Source organism: Bactrocera neohumeralis, chromosome 2 (assembly GCF_024586455.1).
Source record: "Bactrocera neohumeralis isolate Rockhampton chromosome 2, APGP_CSIRO_Bneo_wtdbg2-racon-allhic-juicebox.fasta_v2, whole genome shotgun sequence".
NCBI classification, from domain to species: Eukaryota; Metazoa; Arthropoda; class Insecta; order Diptera; family Tephritidae; genus Bactrocera; species Bactrocera neohumeralis.
Genome location: NC_065919.1, coordinates 44095673 through 44115893, shown reverse-complemented (window position 1 = coordinate 44115893; position 20221 = coordinate 44095673). Strand labels below are relative to the sequence as shown.

General features: G+C 37.2%; 5 protein-coding genes across 9 annotated transcripts in view; 4 read left to right on the top strand and 1 right to left on the bottom strand.

Moving 5' to 3' along the window:
• LOC126753162 (RYamide receptor) overlaps positions 1 to 20221 on the top strand; it is a 361468-nt gene that overhangs the window by 131204 nt on the left and 210043 nt on the right. The window lies entirely within an intron of this gene.
• LOC126753420 (pancreatic triacylglycerol lipase-like) lies at positions 4763 to 5823 on the bottom strand. Its single transcript, XM_050464836.1, has 2 exons — positions 5567 to 5823; positions 4763 to 5491 (listed from the first exon to the last, which is right to left on the bottom strand). The coding sequence occupies exons 1-2, from the start codon at positions 5728 to 5730 to the stop codon at positions 4768 to 4770; spliced, it is 888 nt and encodes a 295-aa protein (XP_050320793.1). The 5' UTR covers positions 5731 to 5823; the 3' UTR covers positions 4763 to 4767.
• On the top strand, positions 7409 to 8488 carry LOC126753423 (pancreatic triacylglycerol lipase-like). The gene is made up of 2 exons (XM_050464852.1): positions 7409 to 7665; positions 7741 to 8488. Exons 1-2 carry the CDS (start codon positions 7502 to 7504, stop codon positions 8462 to 8464), a joined length of 888 nt encoding a protein of 295 aa, XP_050320809.1. The 5' UTR covers positions 7409 to 7501; the 3' UTR covers positions 8465 to 8488.
• Positions 14055 to 15333, top strand: LOC126753307 (pancreatic triacylglycerol lipase-like). Its single transcript, XM_050464657.1, has 3 exons — positions 14055 to 14127; positions 14187 to 14460; positions 14529 to 15333. Exons 1-3 carry the CDS (start codon positions 14085 to 14087, stop codon positions 15250 to 15252), a joined length of 1041 nt encoding a protein of 346 aa, XP_050320614.1. The 5' UTR covers positions 14055 to 14084; the 3' UTR covers positions 15253 to 15333.
• LOC126753313 (phospholipase A1-like) lies at positions 17548 to 18717 on the top strand. The gene is made up of 3 exons (XM_050464669.1): positions 17548 to 17587; positions 17661 to 17934; positions 17994 to 18717. Exons 1-3 carry the CDS (start codon positions 17548 to 17550, stop codon positions 18715 to 18717), a joined length of 1038 nt encoding a protein of 345 aa, XP_050320626.1.

Sequence of the window (20221 nt, the reverse complement as noted above, 5' to 3'; positions counted from 1 at the left end):
TGTCCAGCCTAGAAAAAGCAGAACTAACGGCGCGGGTGTTGAGGCCGATGATATCAATATCGTCGGCATACGCCAGCAGCTGTACACTCTTATAGAAGATGGTACCTTCTCTGTTTAGTTCTGCAGCTCGAACTATTTTCTCCAGGAGCAAGTTGAAGAAGTCGCACGATAGGGAGTCGCCTTGTCTGAAACCTCGTTTGGTATCGAATGGCTCGGAGAGGTCCTTCCCGATCCTGACGGAGCTTTTCGTGTTGTTCAACGTCAGTTTACACAGCCGTATTAGTTTTGCGGGGATACCAAATTCAGACATCGCGGCATAAAGGCAGCTCCTTTTCGTGCTGTCGAAAGCAGCTTTGAAATCGACGAAGAGGTGGTGTGTGTCGATTCTTCTTTCACGGGTCTTTTCCAAGATTTGACGTATGGTGAATATCTGGTCGGTTGTTGATTTGCCAGGTCTAAAGCCACACTGGTAAGGTCCAATCAGTTTGTTGACGGTGGGCTTTAATATTTCACACAATACGCTCGATGGAACCTTATACGCGATGTTGAGGAGGCTTATCCCACGGTAGTTGGCGCAGATTGTGGGGTCTCCCTTATTATGAATTGGGCATAGCACACTTAAATTCCAATCGTTGGGCATGCTTTCGTCCGACCATATTTTACAAAGAAGCTGATGCATGCTCCTTATCAGCTCTTCGCCGCCGTGTTTGAACAGCTCGGACGGCAATCCATCGGCCCCCGCCGCTTTGTTGTTCTTCAGGCGGGTAACACAGTACAACAGCTAATCTGGGGGGTGAGAAATTCCAAGTCAGGGCGATGGTACTAGGTCAGTATAGTAAAACCCTCAAAGGGTTTGGCGTTCGTATGTGTCAGTTTTTTTTATGACCTTTTAAATTTTTTTCTTATCCTTTTTGCGGCTCCTTTATTCGCACATGCATAGCAATTCAATGGATTGTGACCTTCGCCAGGATTAGTCCAAGTCATTGGGATACCGAATGGCATACTTTCACGTCTTCTATTTTTCCAATCCATTAGACGGTTGTAGCAGCTTTTACACACTATATTTGGTACCCAATTTTCGTTCACTATAACATTTTGGTTGAAGTACTCGTACATCTCGTATGTTTGAACAAAATCAGTACTGAAATTTCCCCTTTTTTTTATGTGTTGAGACATATCGAGTTATGTTAAACTACGTTTTTGCCAAAATGTTACAACTAAGCGAAAAAAATATCAAGATAAGGAAAAAATTTAAAAGGTCATAAAAAAAATTGACACATACGAACGCCAAACCCTTTGGGGGTTTTACTATACTGACCTAGTTCCATCACCCTGACTCGGAATTTCTCACCCCCCAGACAATAATCCCAAAAATGTTCCACAGTGTAATTGCTATTCGAACTTCTTCATTGTCGGGCAATCGAACGTCTGCTCCATCGTCATCGATTGGGAAATCGGGTTCGCCTTCTCCTGTGTTGTACGTTCACTGCCATTCAGCAGGCTGGAGAAGTGTTCCCTCCATAATTTAAGTATGCTCTGGGCATCGGTGACTAGATCAACTTTGGGGGTTCTACAAGAGTATGCTCCGGTCTTGAAACCTTCTGTAAGCCGCCGCATTTTTTCATAGAATTTTCGAGCATTGCCTTTGTCGGCCAGCTTATCAAGCCTTCATACTCACGCATTTCGGCCTCTTTCTTTTCTGTCTGCAAATGTGTCTCGCTTCCCTCTTCAACTCTCGGTATCTATCCCATCCCGCACGTGTTGTGTATTTTGGAAAGTGATACAGTATCGCAATGATTGGATTTGAAAATCATCTTGCTCAAAGAAAAAATTGCAAAAACGCGAGGAAGAATATATTATGTTGCTTATTTCAGCTACCTTTATTAATGCAAGAGGACACGATCTATCCAGATATTATTTGCAGCAGAACATTGGCAGATTTTAACACCTTAGGCATTAATCTAATCAACTTTTCAAGTTTGAACCGCTCGATGAGTTTTAAACACTTCTCATTAATTAGTTTGAATAAAGCAGGATGTCAGTTCTATTGCTTATATTCTCCACGAAGTTTTTAACACCTCGAAGGAAACGTAATAGATCCTATAAGTTGCACACATTACAACATTTTTTCCCAATAAATGCCAACTGCACTTTGGAAAACCAAAACGCTATATACAGTTGAAGTACTACAAAATGTCAGCTGTATTCATTGCTTACTTTGTCTGTAGTAGCCGCTAAGGTTTCCATATTCATGGGTCCGTGTGACTTTTTCCTATTTCCAAAAATATAGGGAACCTTAAGGGGCCGTCGATTTACAAGCTAGAAATTGATGAAAGAGCTGAAGGCTATCCCGAAAATCGAATCTGCGAAGTGTTTCGACGATTGGAAGAAGCGGTATCATAATATCCAATGGCGACAACATTAATGTAGATCGAAGACAGATTAACTAATTTTATGTTTATTTTCGGCACATGTTGCAACAGAGTAGTTTTGTTCAATTAAATTTGATGAATTCTTAAGTTACATTGTAAAAATCGTTCGCCTATTGGACTAGAATTTCGCATATAACGCAAATTTCTCGCAACATGTTTGTACAAAGTATAATAGTTGCGTTCACCTAACGATTGTTTGTAACACTGAAAACTAATCTAGATAGATTTGAAACTTGCTAGCACTCAGAAAAGTCGGTATTGCAGGGGATTGGGTAACCCCAATCACTTGAGAAAATGGGAGAATGCTGCAAACAACCATACTTATTTCTCATATTACAGGTTTTCAAAATCCATCTGATTATTTCACTTCAACCACCAGATAATATATTGGAATAACACTTTGAACAAGTAGTGCCTACAATATGTTTATTCTTTTACCCAAAATTGTCGAAATCGGGCAAAACTTTTCAAGGAGTCAGACACGAAATATTAGGACCCACTGAATTTGGTTGATTTTTTACCGAAAAAAGCGGTCAATCTGTGAATTCAAGTAACCGAATTCTGGAAGAATAATTTTGTTATGACAACACATTCCCTTGTGTCAAAAACGAGTAAAATCGGGTAAATACTTCCTTTAGCAACATATATCTATATATGTAAAAAGTACATGTCACGTTGTTTGTCCGTGATGGACTCATAAACTACTGAACCGATTTTGGGTAAAATTTAGCACAATGTGTCCAGTTCGAACCAACTTAAAAGATAGGATAGTTAAACCAATTCTTAAACAAAGAATACAGTGAAAGCTCTCCTAAATAGATGCCCTATTAAGGGGTTAGGGGTAGTCAGAGGCACGAAAAAATGAGAGTTTTCAGTATTTTTTTTTTGCTCTTAAATCATGTTATTTTACATGTGTTGACGTGAAGTCACGAAAATTTCAAAAAAAAAAAAAAATATTCATTTCCAAAGTTGTAGTTGTTTGTGTTGACCCTGTTCCAAAAAAAGGTACTTGCGGTGACAAGCATAAGTCTTGGAGATTCATCTAAAATCAATCGGACAAAAAAAAGTAGTTTTATAAATAGAAAACCTCGGGCCCGATAGAAGGATTTTTTTTATTTTTAAAATTAACAAATTCTTTTCTAAATTTTTGCCAAAAAATTAACAGTTAATTGGTCTTAAAAAATCGAAATTTTCGAAAAAATAAAAATTCTTCGATCAGGCCCGAGTTTATTATGTATTCTAAAAGCTGCATAAATTTCATTAAAATCTACAGAACGATTTTTGAGTTATAGTTGTCACCGGTTCAAAAAACATAGTTTTTGATCTCTCTTTGTTATTTGTCGAATACCTCAAAAACTAATTATCGGATCAACGTGAAATTTTCAGGGAATATTTTTAAGATATTACACTTAACGAAAATGCAAAAAAAGAAATAATTTTTTGAAAATTCTAACTACCCCTAACCCCTTAAGCGGACATCTCCATTAACCATGCACATTGTTGATGTTTATTAAATACAATCTATTAAGCGGACAACTATATTAACTGGACAGAAACGCTGGTAACCGAACATTGAGAAAGGAGCCTTCAATTCATTATTTTTTCCAATGAAATTTATTTGTGTGAACATATTCAAAATTAAACCTCAAGTACAACCATGGATTCTTATATCGACAAAAACGAGTTTTCCTTTATTCGTAAATAAAATTTTCACTGTGTTGAATAGCTTATTATTATGAATAATAGTATAAAATGTATACCACAGCAACGCGTGGCCGGATCCCCTAGTGTATCTATAAATATTTATATTTTGGAACTTTTGCATCTATCCGTCAATATATAATATATTTTAATGAAATTTAGGAAAGATAACTTTGTAATAGCAGTGTATGTGCTTGTCTACGATTGTAAAAAATAAAGGCTATAGTTCACATTTATTTCTAAAAAAAATATTAATATACGTAAATTCCGCATATCATTTTACCTTGCGAGATCAGGAAAAGTTCGGTTACATTCGAACTTTGCTCTACCTTACTATTTTTGAGTATCTTAACGAAGATCACTTCAAAAGGTTCTTAATACCTCACTTAGTTCCCTGGTACTAATTCCGTGTGATAAATTAAATTTCGATATTAACTGAGTAAAGAGTTGCAGAAGAATCTGGGTTTAACCACTTGTCCAATACTACAATATTGCGCCTAAGGTTTCCCAGCCTAGAACTTAGAACCTTTCAAAGCGCACGTAAACTACTTTACAAATAAAAAAATTCATTACCTTCTCATATCAATATATTTTTATTAAATCTGTAATTTTCATAATTTTTTGCTCAATTATTTTAAGATGAACCGTAACCATAAGGTGAAGAACTACGTACGGGCACATAATAATCACCATTCACCATATAAGCATTTGTTATTGCACCCATTTTCACGCCACTGTACGAAGTGCCACAATCATCTTTCACTGCTTCCTCATAGTCACCACAACGCATGCTGGGGAAGTCATCACGAGCAACAGCCTCAGCGTAGTAAGCGGTGGAGCGCGCATGACTGCAGGCACCAGTTAAATCCAAAAGACAGCCAGGTTGAGTCTTACCACCATTCGGGTAGAAGGCGCCCTTACCAATTGGTTTGAGAAAACCGAGTTGACCGCCATTGGTCTGAATGGATTCGACATAATTAGCATCGTTGGCGTTCAAACGTTTGTTGGGCTTATCGTAACTGAAGAGTGGCAGGGCGGGGTCCAAACCGACTATGGCGTGAAGTAATCCATTTTTGGTGTTCTTACCAGCATAACCGGCTACATGAGCTCCCAAACTGTGACCGATCACTTCGGTTTCATCCAAACTCATACCAAAATTCTCGACCAAAAAGTTAATCATACTGGCCACCTTTTCGCCAGTCTTTGGTACCGCAAGAACCGAGGAGGCATAGTCGACGGAACGTGCACGTGCCCAATCAACAATGATCACATTGTATTTTCCACGTGCCAACCAAGATGCACGAATATCCTTATTCATACTAGAGGTGTAGCTCTGGGTCCAGCCGTGTATAACGAATCTGTGAAATTTAGTGGTTACAGTTATGTAGTAGCCCTAGATTTTTAAAACACTTTTCAATCTGTTTATATCATACCTCGTTGGATTGCTAGCATCGAAGGCGGAATCAGTGATGGATTTGACAGTTTCGGTAATCTTTACTGCTTTAGATGGGTTGCTATTTGTGTAGAGGTAGAAAGTCACTGGCACTGTTGAAAGTCGGCCCTCTATTTCTTCTTTATTCTCCAATTCATCTAGCATTTGTTCACCCTCCTCGATTGAGACCCAAACTAATGAGCCATCAGCTTGAGGAATATACCAACCATCCTCACCACTGACGCTTTTCCCTTCGGGAATGGCTACTGCAGCGACTAAGGATAAAATTAATGAATTTCCATGCACTGAATACAACTAGCGGTAGATTACCTGCGGTTAGCGCACAAATTGCTAAAATAATCACGACTTTCATTGCAAACTCAATGGAGATACTAATAATTCTGGAATGAATGCGCACCAATTTATATAGTAAATGGGAGCATCAGTTGCTTTGGAAATGCACCAAATAATTTATTGATGAAAAATTTAAATGCGATAACTATGACATTACGTTGATAATATACAAAATTAAGTTGATTAAAGAAAATATCAATTAACTATACGAACGTGCTTTATTATTAAGAAGATAAGAGGCTGGAATTATACTCTGCATGAGGTATATTGCATGATTTAATAAATCGTAATTTTAATAATAGTTTCATTTTAGTTGGACATTTTTATCAATCCTTGATGCTTGATTTTTTTGGAAACTCGTCATAGAACAAATTATTTTCTTCAACAGTATTGTTTACCTCCAAAATTTTTTCAACACGCGAAATTCCTTTTTATCCATTTTTTACCACAAAAAGAAATTCCTTAACTCAAAAGGATATATTCACAAACTGATGATCCCATATGTGAAATTTATACACATGCCTTTTGGAGAGGAGGGTTGACTAAAAATTGTATGGATATGTAACAGAACCGGTTTCTCGTGGGGTGCTTCTGTGTATTCACCAGTTCCATCGGTCGGCATGTCCACATGAGCAAGCCCATCCAAGAACTCCTGGAATGAACACATGGTTGCTGTTCAATATCTACGGGCTGAGTGATCACCTCAGCAGCAATCTCCTTGCTTTTAATCCCTTTAATCTTTTAGCATTCTTGTTCCAGGGTGATAAAGATCAGACTAAACCCAAGCCTAGGTATAACTCTTGTTGGTGGATTCTCGTCAAAGACTGATCGTCACTGTCGGCGGGAGTTTCGTCCGGTCAGTTCCTTTACTTTGAAATAAAAATATTTGCAGTAGTTCAGAATGCAACGAACGGCATTGTTTCTAATTACTATGAACTTTTTCGTTTTCGTTGTGTTTTGTAATACGGAAATCGACTATGCCTGGGATGATCATAGAAAAATATCTGTAGGCTATAACCTAATACTAATACGTGTAAGAAAGATAATTTTTTATTCTTTGCAAAAATACTAGCATTAATTGATAAAAATGTCCAACTGAAACTATTATTAAAATGATTTATTAAAATGCAATATACCTCATGCAGAGTATATTTTCAGTTTCTTATCTTCTTAACAATAAAGTACGTTCATGCAGTTATTTGATATCTTAATAAAACGGCGTCTTTATTCAATTTAATTTTGTCATAGTTATCGCATTTAAATTTTTCATCAATAAATTATTTGGTGCATTTCCAAAGCAACTGATGCTCCCATTTACTATATAAATTGGTGCGCATTCATTCCAGAATTATTAGTATCTCCATTGAGTTTGCAATGAAAGTCGTGATTATTTTAGCAATTTGTGCGCTAACCGCAGGTAATCTACCGCTAGTTGTATTCAGTGCATGGAAATTCATTAATTTTATCCTTAGTCGCTGCAGTAGCCATTCCCGAAGGGAAAAGCGTCAGTGGTGAGGATGGTTGGTATATTCCTCAAGCTGATGGCTCATTAGTTTGGGTCTCAATCGAGGAGGGTGAACAAATGCTAGATGAATTGGAGAATAAAGAAGAAATAGAGGGCCGACTTTCAACAGTGCCAGTGACTTTCTACCTCTACACAAATAGCAACCCATCTAAAGCAGTAAAGATTACCGAAACTGTCAAATCCATCACTGATTCCACCTTCGATGCTAGCAATCCAACGAGGTATGATATAAACAGATTGAAAAGTGTTTTAAAAATCTAGGGCTACTACATAACTGTAACCACTAAATTTCACAGATTCGTTATACACGGCTGGACCCAGAGCTACACCTCTAGTATGAATAAGGATATTCGTGCATCTTGGTTGGCACGTGGAAAATACAATGTGATCATTGTTGATTGGGCACGTGCACGTTCCGTCGACTATGCCTCCTCGGTTCTTGCGGTACCAAAGACTGGCGAAAAGGTGGCCAGTATGATTAACTTTTTGGTCGAGAACTTTGGTATGAGTTTGGATGAAACCGAAGTGATCGGTCACAGTTTGGGAGCTCATGTAGCCGGTTATGCTGGTAAGAACACCAAAAATGGATTACTTCACGCCATAGTCGGTTTGGACCCCGCCCTGCCACTCTTCAGTTACGATAAGCCCAACAAACGTTTGAACGCCAACGATGCTAATTATGTCGAATCCATTCAGACCAATGGCGGTCAACTCGGTTTTCTCAAACCAATTGGTAAGGGCGCCTTCTACCCGAATGGTGGTAAGACTCAACCTGGCTGTATTTTGGATTTAACTGGTGCCTGCAGTCATGCGCGCTCCACCGCTTACTACGCTGAGGCTGTTGCTCGTGATGACTTCCCCAGCATGCGTTGTGGTGACTACGAGGAAGCAGTGAAAGATGATTGTGGCATTTCTTACAGTGGCGTGAAAATGGGTGCAATAACAAATGCTTATATGGTGAATGGTGATTATTATGTGCCCGTACGTAGTTCTTCACCTTATGGTTACGGTTCATCTTAAAATAATTGAGCAAAAAATTATGAAAATTACAGATTTAATAAAAATATATTGATATGAGAAGGTAATGAATTTTTTTATTTGCAAAGTAGTTTACGTGCGCTTTGAAAGGTTCTAAGTTCTAGGCTGGGACAACTTGGGCGCAATATTGTAGTATTGGATAAGTGGTTAAACCCAGATTCTTCTGCAACTCTTCACTCAGTACGGAATTGAATTACACTTCATTAATATTTATACTCAAAAGTGTAAGGCAGGGCTAAGTTCGAGTGTAACCGAACCTTTCATACTCTCGCATTATAAAGTGATAGCGGAATTTACTTATATATTTTAACTAAAAGTAGAAAGTATTACTTATATTTTTTACAATCATAGGCCAGAACGTGTACTATAATAAGAAGATATAATATTTGAATTTCATTAAAATTTCTTACAGATTGATCGATCTTATGTTCGAAAATGATTTTATAGGTTATGGGATCAAAGGGAAGTATTGATCTGATTTTACCTATTTTTGGTAGAAGGGAATGTTGCCATCACAAAAATAGTATCCCCGAATTTGCACACTAGAATACACAGATTGACCGATATTTTAGATAAATCAACAAAGTGTACTGGGGGTTCTTTTCGTATGAGTCCTTGATAAGTTTTAGCTCAATAACAAAAATGTTTGGGCAAAAGAATATACTAATGGGGAATACCTCTTGTTCATGGTGTCATTTCAATATATTCATTGGTGAATGATTTGTATACTGGAAGTGAGGAGTAGGCATGGTGGCTGTCCGGTTTCGTTCCTTTTCGCAATGCATGATTGGGGCTGAGATATTGTTATTAAAAAGAGTCCTATTAGCGTTCCATTAAAATAGCTCATGAGTATTTATTGATCTGCTTGACAATAAGTAGATCGGAAGAATATCTTTATATTATATATTTGCAGGCTATTGGAAGTGTTGGCCTGATTTTTTTCATGTTTGACAGGAAAAGCACCCGAAAATTGTAATTAAATTCCCCGGGTAAATAATATTAAAAAAATATCCTGCAAAGTTGATAGGACTGTCCCTAATTAATATGCCAAATATGAGCGCGTTCACCCAACCAGTTTGTTTACATCATCTACTTAAGTCGCTATACCTCTGTAGTGCGTTGCGAAATTTAGAATGGATAAAAATATCGAACCCAGAATTTGTCTAAAATTTTGTATTTCTAACCAAATTTCATGAGCGGAATCGTTGCGAATGTTGGAAAAGGCTTACGGTGATTCAGTTTTATCAGTTTTGGAACAAAGCCTTCAAAGAAGGTCGAGAGATCGTTGAAGACATGCCTCGTTCTGGACGACCTTCGAATATTAAAAAACGTGTTCTTGGTCGACTCGTTCCAATAGATTGCTGTATGTTTTTTTCGAGCATTATAACTACCGATGAGACATGTGTTTATGAGTTTGACATGCAAACAAGGCAACAATCTCGGAATGAAACCGATCGAGGAGATGAAACAAAATTCGATCAAGGATCTGAAGGTAATCCCAAAAAGTGCTTGTGAAAAGTGTTTCAACGACTAGAAAAATCGATCATAAGTTTATTACATGTGGTGGGAAAAAAATAAAAATATGATAAAAAAATTGAATATTTTGTGTTTTATTTAGCATTTCTGGGTACTTTTTTGTCACAGTGTATAACAATTTGCATTCTTTGGTTGGTATATTGACGTGGTATATAGTATTTTACCTAACATACAGTGATTTTGTAGTCAAAATAATAACATCTGTCAATGTCTTCTTGTAATTTGTATGATTTCAGAACGGTTGAGAATCGATATACATATGTACTATATACTCCATGTTTACTTGGGAACTTTACAGGACTTTATGATTTTTTCTAAATTATTGGAATACATTTTAAATACGGAGAATGAACTTACTTCAATGAATTATTTTAATAGTTAGTATTTATTGGTTCAGTGGAAAATTGCATCTCGACGAATCAAAGCTAAAGAACACATCTACATATAAATGTATAGAAAAATCTTACTCAACCTATCTGCAAAAATACAACTGTATTCGAATTTATTTATATCTTTACAAATTTTCCTCTCTAATGAAAAGAAATTTTTTTTACAGTGTACTTATCACTATTTTGTAACTTGTATTGAGCTAATTTTACTAACTATTAGCTTTATTTATATCGTTTATTATTTATGTTTGTTTACGTACGTATTTATAATGTTTATGATTTGTTTACTTTATCGTGATTTGTTGCAGAACGTATAGTGAATAAGACCGACAAATAAGTGGTTAACAATTATGCTTTAAGTTATAGATCTGTGTGATAAGTGATATCGTGATGTTGATGGTTGTTATTTAGTACTATCAAAAATAGTTTCAGTCCGCCGTAATTTTTGTTTTTAATTTGGAGAGCTTGGGGTCTAAGACGAAAATAGTATTGAAGTGTAAAAAATAAAAACACTTCTTAACCCATTGTAGATTTATCAGTTGACTAAATAGTTGCCCATTAAAAATCTGAATGCACGGCATGGAAACTTAAAAGATAGTATGTGATTTATAATTAACTTTTAAGAGATAAAATAGAAGTGGTAATAAATTCTGTGTAGGTGAGCCGATTTTTCAAGGGCAAATTGTACTAATTCGATTAAAAACTTTTGAAAACCGTTTGTATATATGTATATAGTACATATTCGTTTAAGGGGGTACTCTCATGTGAACGCATACATTTTACCACTTTTTATAAATTTTTTTTTATGCGACAACAAAATTCAATCATTTTTATTTTTTAATATTTTTTTTATGTATTTTGAAATGTACAAAAAAAAATTTTTTTCGTTTTTTACATTTTTAATATATTTTAGCGGCTGTTCATGTTGTCTGAAATAAAAAAATTGAGTGGATTATTATTCAGTAGTTCTGCGGCTATCGTCCCTACCAAATATAATAAATTTCATTAAAAAAAATATCGAACTTCAAAAAAAAGTCACGAAAATCTTGTTTTTTTCGTTAAAAATTCGTTTAAAAAAAATATGAAAATATTTTCGAAAATAAACAATTCTGGTAGGGACGATAACTATAAATGAGTAGAAGAACATATGTAAATTTTAAAGCAATCGGTTGAATACTTTTTTTTAGGACCATGACAGTTTCAGAAAATGATGATTCGAGAAAAATGCGTTTAGAAACGTAGCAGCTGCAGACCTGTCATGGCGCCTGGTAAACAGTCGCTTACGACACGTCGGCGACTATGAGCTGTAACTTATCAAATACTATATTTTCAATAGCTTTAACTGTCAAAATATATAAAAAATAAAAATAAAATAAAAACCGATTTTTCGAAGTGATTACATGGGAATACCCCCTTAACAGTGACATTGAGAAATTGTCGTTTCCTGGTAATAATGTGTCCTGGTGCTGAAAATGTATAGAATTGTGTCAATACAACCTAGCACCCTTTTACCCGTTATGAAAGCTTCAAACTTCCGTTTGATTTATACCACATCAATCGGTCAATATGTAAGATATCTTAGAACATGTAAGGAATGGCTAAGTACGAGTGCAACCGTACATTTTATACTCTTGCAACTTGCAGAAATCAACGCCGTCAACCAGAAGATCGGAATCAAAGCAATTATTAAATTATTAGCAGTTGAACTTCCTTAATTTGAGTCACCATAAACCACAAAAAAACTCTGAATTAGACTGACTTCGAGTAATGGAAGGAAATTTGTATGAAATTTGACTTCTATTGCCTGTTCAGGAGTTGCTGTTAAGAAGTTCGATATATACAAGGTGCTTTCCACAATAAACAGGACTTAAAAAAAACACAGAACAAATGGTTTTTCCGGAAAAATCAATTTATTTTATTCAAAATAGTCTTCTTCTGCTTCAAAACAGCTTTTTGAATGGTCCAAAAGCATGTCGAACAAGTGCTTTAGCTCGTTGGCCGGTATGGCCGCCAGTATGCCGGTGCAAGCTTTTTGAATGGCCTCTACGTCTGCATAACGCTTTCCTTTCATGGGCAAATGCATTTTTCCGAAAAGGAAGAAGTCGCACGGTGCCATATCAGGTGAATACGGGGAGTGGTTATTGGTTAAATGGCAATTTTTGGTCGTCAGTCAATTTGTGCGGAACAAACCCTGCGCACACCTTTCGTAAGCCCAAATGTTTGGTCAAAATGCGATAAATCGATGTTTTGGAGATGTTCAATTCCATTTCCATGAATGTCAATGATGATTTCGGCTGATTTTTGATGAATTCACGCATAGTTTCGATGGATATTCCGGTGATCATGGATTTTGATTGGCCCACATGTTGAATTTAGTTGAAATAGGTGGAGATATGGGATTTTATCTAAAAGTGGTTTCAGAACTTTCAGCTCACAGATTACTACAAACAAAATGCCAAATTACAGTTCTATTTCTATTTCTAAATTATGTCAATTTATAGGTTTTTCTTTAATAGCGTTTTGTGGACGTAGCAGTGGTATGATTGCGCCCATCTGTGAACTCTTATTTTTTTCGCCAAGTAACATGCGTACCTAGTTTCATCGGGCGGACGGACGGGCATGCAGTCATCCGGATTTCAACTTTTCTCGCAAAGCTGATCATAACCCTAGATCTAGCTCGATTATTTTAAGGTTATATGTACAACCGTTAGCTGAACATGTAGCAAGAGTATAAAATTTGATAATGGATTTACTTTAGTGTAATGTCGAAAATGTGTGAATTCAATTACCCCAACTCCAAAATACGACATTTATTGATTTTCTGTCGCAATACGTCGATCAGTGTGTGAGTTATCTTTACAAAATTGCTTCAAACAATGTTTCCGAGCATTCTTGAGTTATGCCAAATGTTAATGGAATCGTGCAGATCTTCTCTAGCCCCATTTTAACAGTTATTGGGACTTCGGATTCGCCACCTGACGCTAAACTGTTTGCTTCCTTAATATGTGTGCTAATTTTGTTATCTGAAAATATGCCTTCGCATTTGAACATTAAAAGTTTTCAGAGTATAAAATACTCGCTTATATCCGATTTGAGCCCTTCGTACTTGTTTATGATGATCTTATATGTAATGTTGCTCCTTTAGTTAGAATTGGGGAGAAAAATACCTAACCTCTTTTCCATTCATCGTTCACTGATCGTCCAGTTTGATATTCTTAAATAATATGTCCCTTACTGAATATACTTAAAAAGTCAAAAGACAGAGTGGCTCTGCAAAGCGCTAACCATATACTAATTATTCCGTTAAAAATGTTCAATCCTAATGCAACTACAAAGAACAAAAATTGTGATTAATGAAACTGACGGTAAAATTTTAGTATGCCACTTGCAGAGTGTACTTCTAGTATCTTATCTTTGTAATAATAAAGCGCTTCGGCAATACTAATCGATAACCATTTCCAAAAAAGAGCGAATTTTTATCAGTTTAAATTTATACTTTTACAATGCTAGGCCATGGTTATCGCTTTTAAGTTTTATGAACATTAAGCTACTATTTTGTTGATAACGGTTTGAATTATCTGATACACTTCGAAACCCAACGCTACTTAAGACCCCCCTGTTATATAAATTGATTTGGATTCATTAAAGAATTATTAGTATTTCCCATTGAGTTGGCAATGAAAGTCGTGATAATTTTAGCAATCTGTGCGCTGACCGCAGGTAATTTACCGCTAGCTGTAATCAGTCGCATGAAAAATATTCATTAACTGTATCCTTAGTCGCTGCCGTACCCATTCCTGAGGAGGAGCGTGTCAGCGGTGAGAATGGTTGGTATATTCCTCAAGCTGATGGCTCATTAGTTTGGGTCTCAATCGAGGAGGGCGAACAAATGCTTGATGAATTGGAGAATAAAGAAGAAATAGAGGGCCGACTTTCAACAGTGCCAGTAAGTTTCTACTTGTATACAAATAGAAACCCGTCAAAGAAACAAAAGATTACCGAAACTGCAAAATCCATTAACAATTCCGACTTCGATGCCAGCAATCCAACGAGGTATGATAATAAACTGGTTAAATCTGTTCTAAAGAAATGCTGATAAGTGTAACACCCAAATTCCACAGATTCGTTATACACGGTTGGACCCAGAGCTATACCGCTGGTATGAATAAGGATATTCGTGCAGCGTGGCTGGGACGTGGAAAATATAATGTGATCATTGTCGATTGGGCACGTGCACGTTCCGTTGACTATGCTACCTCTGTTGTTGCGGTACCCAAAGTTGGCAAAAAGGTGGCCAGTATGATCAACTATTTGGTGGAGAACTTTGGCATGAGTTTGGAAGAAACCGAAGTGATCGGTCATAGTTTGGGTGCTCATATAGCGGGTTATGCTGGTAAGAACACCAAAAATGGATTGCTTCACGCCATAGTCGGTTTGGATCCCGCCCTACCACTCTTCAGTTATAACAAGCCCAACAAACGTTTGAACGCCAACGATGCTAATTATGTCGAGTCCATTCAGACCAACGGCGGTCAACTAGGTTTTCTTAAACCTATAGGTAAGGGCGCCTTCTACCCGAACGGTGGTAAGAGCCAACCTGGCTGTCTTTTGGATGTAACTGGTGCCTGCAGTCATGCCCGCTCCACCGCTTACTACGCTGAGGCTGTGGCCCGTGATGACTTCCCCAGCATGCGTTGTGGTGACTATCAGGAAGCAGTGAAAGATGATTGTGGCAGCTCTTACAGTGGTGTGAAAATGGGTGCAGTGACAAATGCTTATATGGTGAATGGTGATTATTATGTACCCGTACATAGTTCTTCACCTTATGGTTACGGTTATGCTTAAACATTTTAGTAATATTAATGTATATATGAAAGGATAGTTTTATGATAATAAAAGGATATAAGTTAATTTTTTATTTAACAACTATTTTGTTTATTTTAATATTTTGTGTGTGCATGGTCTTGTATTAGTGACTTAAACCGGATTCTTCCTTCAATCATCTCTCAACAGTATGCTGTTGATTTTAGCTCACAAATCAGTAGAAATGAGTGGAACTTACTTATGATTTAGAAACCTTTACATGGTTACATGTCCCTGCGATAAGTAATGAATGTCTGATATCTGTTAAGTCAAAATCTTATCAATTAATACCTTACTCAGTCAGTTGGTCAAGCGTACTCTTTTTAGGTTGCTGCGCAATTGGGCAGTGAGTAAAGGCTATGCAATATGCATAAGTGCTTAGGAGGTTGAGTACTGACATAAACAAGAGAGGTCTTAATATTTTTCTCGATTTTATTTTAAATATGTAAGTCGTTCGAAATGCCAACGTCATTGAAGCAAATTCGACCTCTATTACTTTTCATACAAGTTTAGCATTGATACGCTTTACCAACACTGCGGTTTTCTCGGAACTGAGGTGTTCTAAGTTCTTTTGTTTCAAACAACCTTTGAAGGAGCTTAGTGGTCTGTGACAGCTTAGGTGAATTATGTTCTCAACTGTCCCCCAGCGGGCCAACACTTCTGTCTTTCATTTCCTTCTATTCCCAGGGGTATGATAATAACCTGTGTGTGAAAGACTAAAGTGTTGTCATTTAAATTGAAGCTGCCCTTGCCGATTTAGCTCAAGTTCAGTAAGAAATGTAACTTCACTTCATAAAAAATCATTCGTGTGTAGTATACGCGTTCGGTGATAATTGTTTGTCGCAAGCAGGTGTTATTCAAAAAGGATCGAGAACGCTTTGACGACGAACTATGTCCAGGACTGCTATTAACATCAACTGATGATCAACATGTCAACAAAATAGAGAAATTCGTGCTTGAGGATCGACGATTAACATTCAGGGATCTTACTGGCATCGTTGAAATATTAGAAGAATCAGTAAAAACCATTTTGAAAGTTCATTTCGGCTAAAGAAAAGTGGAAGCACGATTGGTTCCAAAATCACTAAATTTTTCCGAAAAACTAAGTCGCGTTAACGTCTGTGAAACAATGCAATCCGACTGCCAGGATATTAGGTAACATATTATTACTAGCGTTGAAACTTGGATCCATGCTTAAGAGCCGGAAACAGCTGATCAATCGGTCGAATATCGTGGCAAAGGTGAGCCGAAGCCGAAAAAAACACGTTAAAACAGGTCAAAACAGGTCAAAAATCAAGGTTATGTTGTCAATTTTCTTCGATTATCGAGGAGTGGTGCACTCCGAACTTCTTCCGACCGGCCAAACTGTCAACATGGAATACTATTTGAGTGTTATATGTTGCTATTCGTATATACTGCGTGATGTTTGCTGGTTAAGAAGTGACAATGGGAGACACCCGGTGGTGTTAACTGATTGGTTGATAGAACTATATAGTACATGAAGATTATAGTAAACTACAATTATTTTATTCAATTGCCATCTTCTTGATCTGTGGATGCAACAAAATAATAGAAAAATATCAACTAAAAAAAATAAAAAAGTTTGATCGTATAAGGATGAAAATTCTAAATTGCATGTATCTATTTCTCACTACTTAATGAGAAAAAAACTGAGAAAACAAAAAATATTGCAAGCACACCAAGTGTCATAAAAATCAGTCCCGCCGTTTCGGAGGAGTTTGGCAACAAACAGCGTTACACGAGAATTATATACAGTAGTATCAATAAATATATTATAAATTCTATTAGCTTAAACGTGGATTAATTAACTATAAAGCATTTCGAAATCTGCAAGTCTGTCTATACATGCTTGTATAACTTTTAAATCTAAAACAATTCTCCGCTTATTAGTTTCATTAATTAAAATATTTACCTTCGAAGCTAAATCAGCGCCCCATATATTAATTATGCTAACTCATGAAAACAAAAACAGTCCAAAGTACCACCTACAGAGTTTTGAAAAATAAATTCTTATCTGCTAAATGTATGTAGGTATGGGTTCAAAGAAATTCAGTTATTTTAGATACGATCTTATATTTTTTTTCAAGACCAATAATTAGGGCATTTCTTATAACTGATTTAATGGAATGAGTTAATAATTTATTTGCTTCGTTTATCTGATGCACTCGTATTGTACTTAAATATCGAAGTTCCCGAGTGTATATAAATTGTCTTACTTTCACTAAAAGACCTGCAGTAGAACATTAAACTTAAACAATGAAAGTCTTGGTGATTTTGGCGGTTTGCGCTCTGGCAGGTATTTACACGAACCCAACAGAAAGTACTGAAAGGAATAGAAACCAGCAAGACTCATATAAATTCCGTTTCAGTTGTTGCCGTTCCCATTTCTGAAGAGGAACGCATAAACGGAGAGAATGGTTGGTATGTGCCACAGGCTGATGGCTCCTTAATTTGGGTCTCAATCGAAGAAGGTGAACAAATGCTAGATGAATTGGAGAAGCAGGAAGAAATACAGAGTCGTCTGTTACCCGTGCCAGTGACTTTCTACTTGTACACAAACAGAAATCCGTCAAAAGGACAAAAGATTAAAGAAAGCTTCAAGTCCATATCCGAATCTGAATTCGATGCTAGCAATCCAACAAGGTGTGACATAAACTGATCCAGTATTGCTTGATAAGTATAACATTTAAATTTCACTACAGGTTCGTTATTCACGGTTGGACCCAGAGCTATACCGCTGGTATGAATAAAGATATCCGTGCAGCTTGGTTGGGACGTGGAAAATACAATGTGATTGTTGTAGATTGGGAACGCGCACGTTCTGTTGATTATGCCTCTTCTGTTGTGGCTGTACCAAAGGTTGGCGAAAAAGTGGCCAGCATGATCAACTATTTGGTTGATGTACATGATTTGAGTTTGAACGATACGGAAGTGATCGGTCATAGTTTGGGTGCTCATGTAGCAGGTTATGCAGGTAAGAGCACTAGAAATGGATTACTTCACGCTATAGTCGGTTTGGACCCCGCCCTGCCACTCTTCAGTTATAACAAGCCCAACAAACGTTTGAACGCCAATGATGCTCATTATGTCGAGTCTATTCAGACCAATGGCGGTGAATTGGGTTTCCTGAAGCCAATCGGTAAGGGCGCCTTTTACCCGAATGGCGGTAAGACTCAACCTGGCTGTCTTTTGGATTTAACTGGTGCCTGCAGTCACGCGCGCTCCACCGCTTACTACGCTGAGGCTGTTGCTCGTGATGACTTCCCCAGCATGCGTTGTGGTGACTATGAGGAAGCAGTAAAAGATGATTGTGGCACTTCGTACAGTGGCGTGAAAATGGGTGCAATAACAAATGCTTATATGGTGAATGGTGATTATTATGTGCCCGTACGTAGTTCTTCACCTTATGGTTTCGGTAACTCTTAAAAGCTTTTTATCTTTATATATATGAATACCATAATTTGTAATGATTTTTATATTTAAAAGATAGAATAAAAGAGTAAACCAAAAAAAAAAAGATTAACAAAAAATATTTTGGTTGAGAAAAAACAAATTTCGTTAAAAGAGGTGCATCATTACGCAACAAATTAAGCGACAGATCTCATTATATTTTTTACAAAGTATCAATATAAAGGGACCATCAGTGATATAAAACAAAAGCCCTAATATGAAGGTAAATGTCTCCTAAACCGCCAAAGCTAACTCAACCATTTGCTCTGTGATCATTTTACGTTCACTCTTCACATAAAGGTTATGCTGTAAAAACTTTTTAACTACTTTAACAGTAGAAATAGTACAATAAGACAACATCTACACCGGTTTCATATACAGGGTTTGATTTTCTTCCGCCACTACTGTACTTCGGAGCGTGCGTGCACCGACTGGATTCGGTAGAGGGTGTTCTTAGCTAACGAATAAGCGGCGGTTCAGTTGTCTCCGAGCACCTAGTGAGTCTGGCCAAACATTTACGCACGACGTGTTTCTGGAAGTGGTGCAAGTCGAAAATGCAGCGTTCGTTAGAGCAGAGGTAAGCGATTAAATTCTGTTTGAAACTCGGTTAACCTGCGATCGAGATGTTTGATATGATCAAGCAGGCTTACGCAAATGTTGCATTAGCAAGAAGTGGTGCGTTTAGGTGGCACCAGGCCATTTTGGAGGGCCGGGAAGAGGCCACTAAGGAAGACCGTGCTGGGAGACCTGCAACTTCGACAAACACCGACAAATTGACTCGTGTGCGCAAAGTTTTGAAGTCAGACCGTCGACTAAAGATTCATTTAATTGCCCAGATGTTAAGTTTATCAAAATCTGTGGTTCCTGACAGAGCTGAAGAGCCTGAAGGAGCTTTTGAGCACGCGCAAGGTGTGCGCGAAGATGGTCCCAAAAGTACTCACTGACGACCAGAAATTGCGGCGAGTGGAAGTGTGCCAAGAAAAGCTTACCCCCAATTTTTTAATAACGAAATCACAGGTGACGAGTTATGTATCTTTGATCTCGAGACAAAGAAGCAATTTTCCGAGTGGCACACGCCATTATGAAATGACAGAGGGGATTCCCGGCTCTCAAGGTTATTGGAGAATGCCTTCCGCGACGCCTTCAATGCTGGCTGCGCTGCATCGATGCAGAAGTGTTTAAAAAATTGTAACGATTGGTTGAATAAAAAATCGACTCGGTCCTATTATTTTCCGGACAAACCCTGTACAGAGCGTAAACAATGCCGTATTTTACTCAAATACTTTCCTCTCAAAAGCTATTCGCATAGACTACCCAGAAATGAACATGTCACCGTACACCCAGATATCGACACAGTCTACCAATGGATGTGAATAAGAGGGTGAAACATACTTGTACACCAAAAATATTTTCTCAAAATTAACTTAGTGATTTAATCATGCTATATTTCCGCAGCTTAGTATGGAAAAGGTCAAAGGTG

What these genes read in the sequence shown, in the direction of transcription:
- LOC126753420 (XM_050464836.1), bottom strand. Translation starts at nt 5,730, where the DNA reads ATGCTAGATGAATTGGAGAATAAAGAAGAAATAGAGGGCCGACTTTCA. An exon ending in GATGCTAGCAATCCAACGAG is followed by an intron (nt 5,492 to 5,566) that starts GTATGATATAAA and finishes TAAATTTCACAG; the next exon opens with ATTCGTTATACACGGCTGGA.
- LOC126753423 (XM_050464852.1), top strand. Translation starts at nt 7,502, where the DNA reads ATGCTAGATGAATTGGAGAATAAAGAAGAAATAGAGGGCCGACTTTCA. An exon ending in GATGCTAGCAATCCAACGAG is followed by an intron (nt 7,666 to 7,740) that starts GTATGATATAAA and finishes TAAATTTCACAG; the next exon opens with ATTCGTTATACACGGCTGGA.
- LOC126753307 (XM_050464657.1), top strand. Translation starts at nt 14,085, where the DNA reads ATGAAAGTCGTGATAATTTTAGCAATCTGTGCGCTGACCGCAG. An exon ending in AATCTGTGCGCTGACCGCAG is followed by an intron (nt 14,128 to 14,186) that starts GTAATTTACCGC and finishes CTGTATCCTTAG; the next exon opens with TCGCTGCCGTACCCATTCCT. An exon ending in GATGCCAGCAATCCAACGAG is followed by an intron (nt 14,461 to 14,528) that starts GTATGATAATAA and finishes CAAATTCCACAG; the next exon opens with ATTCGTTATACACGGTTGGA.
- LOC126753313 (XM_050464669.1), top strand. Translation starts at nt 17,548, where the DNA reads ATGAAAGTCTTGGTGATTTTGGCGGTTTGCGCTCTGGCAG. An exon ending in GGCGGTTTGCGCTCTGGCAG is followed by an intron (nt 17,588 to 17,660) that starts GTATTTACACGA and finishes ATTCCGTTTCAG; the next exon opens with TTGTTGCCGTTCCCATTTCT. An exon ending in GATGCTAGCAATCCAACAAG is followed by an intron (nt 17,935 to 17,993) that starts GTGTGACATAAA and finishes ATTTCACTACAG; the next exon opens with GTTCGTTATTCACGGTTGGA.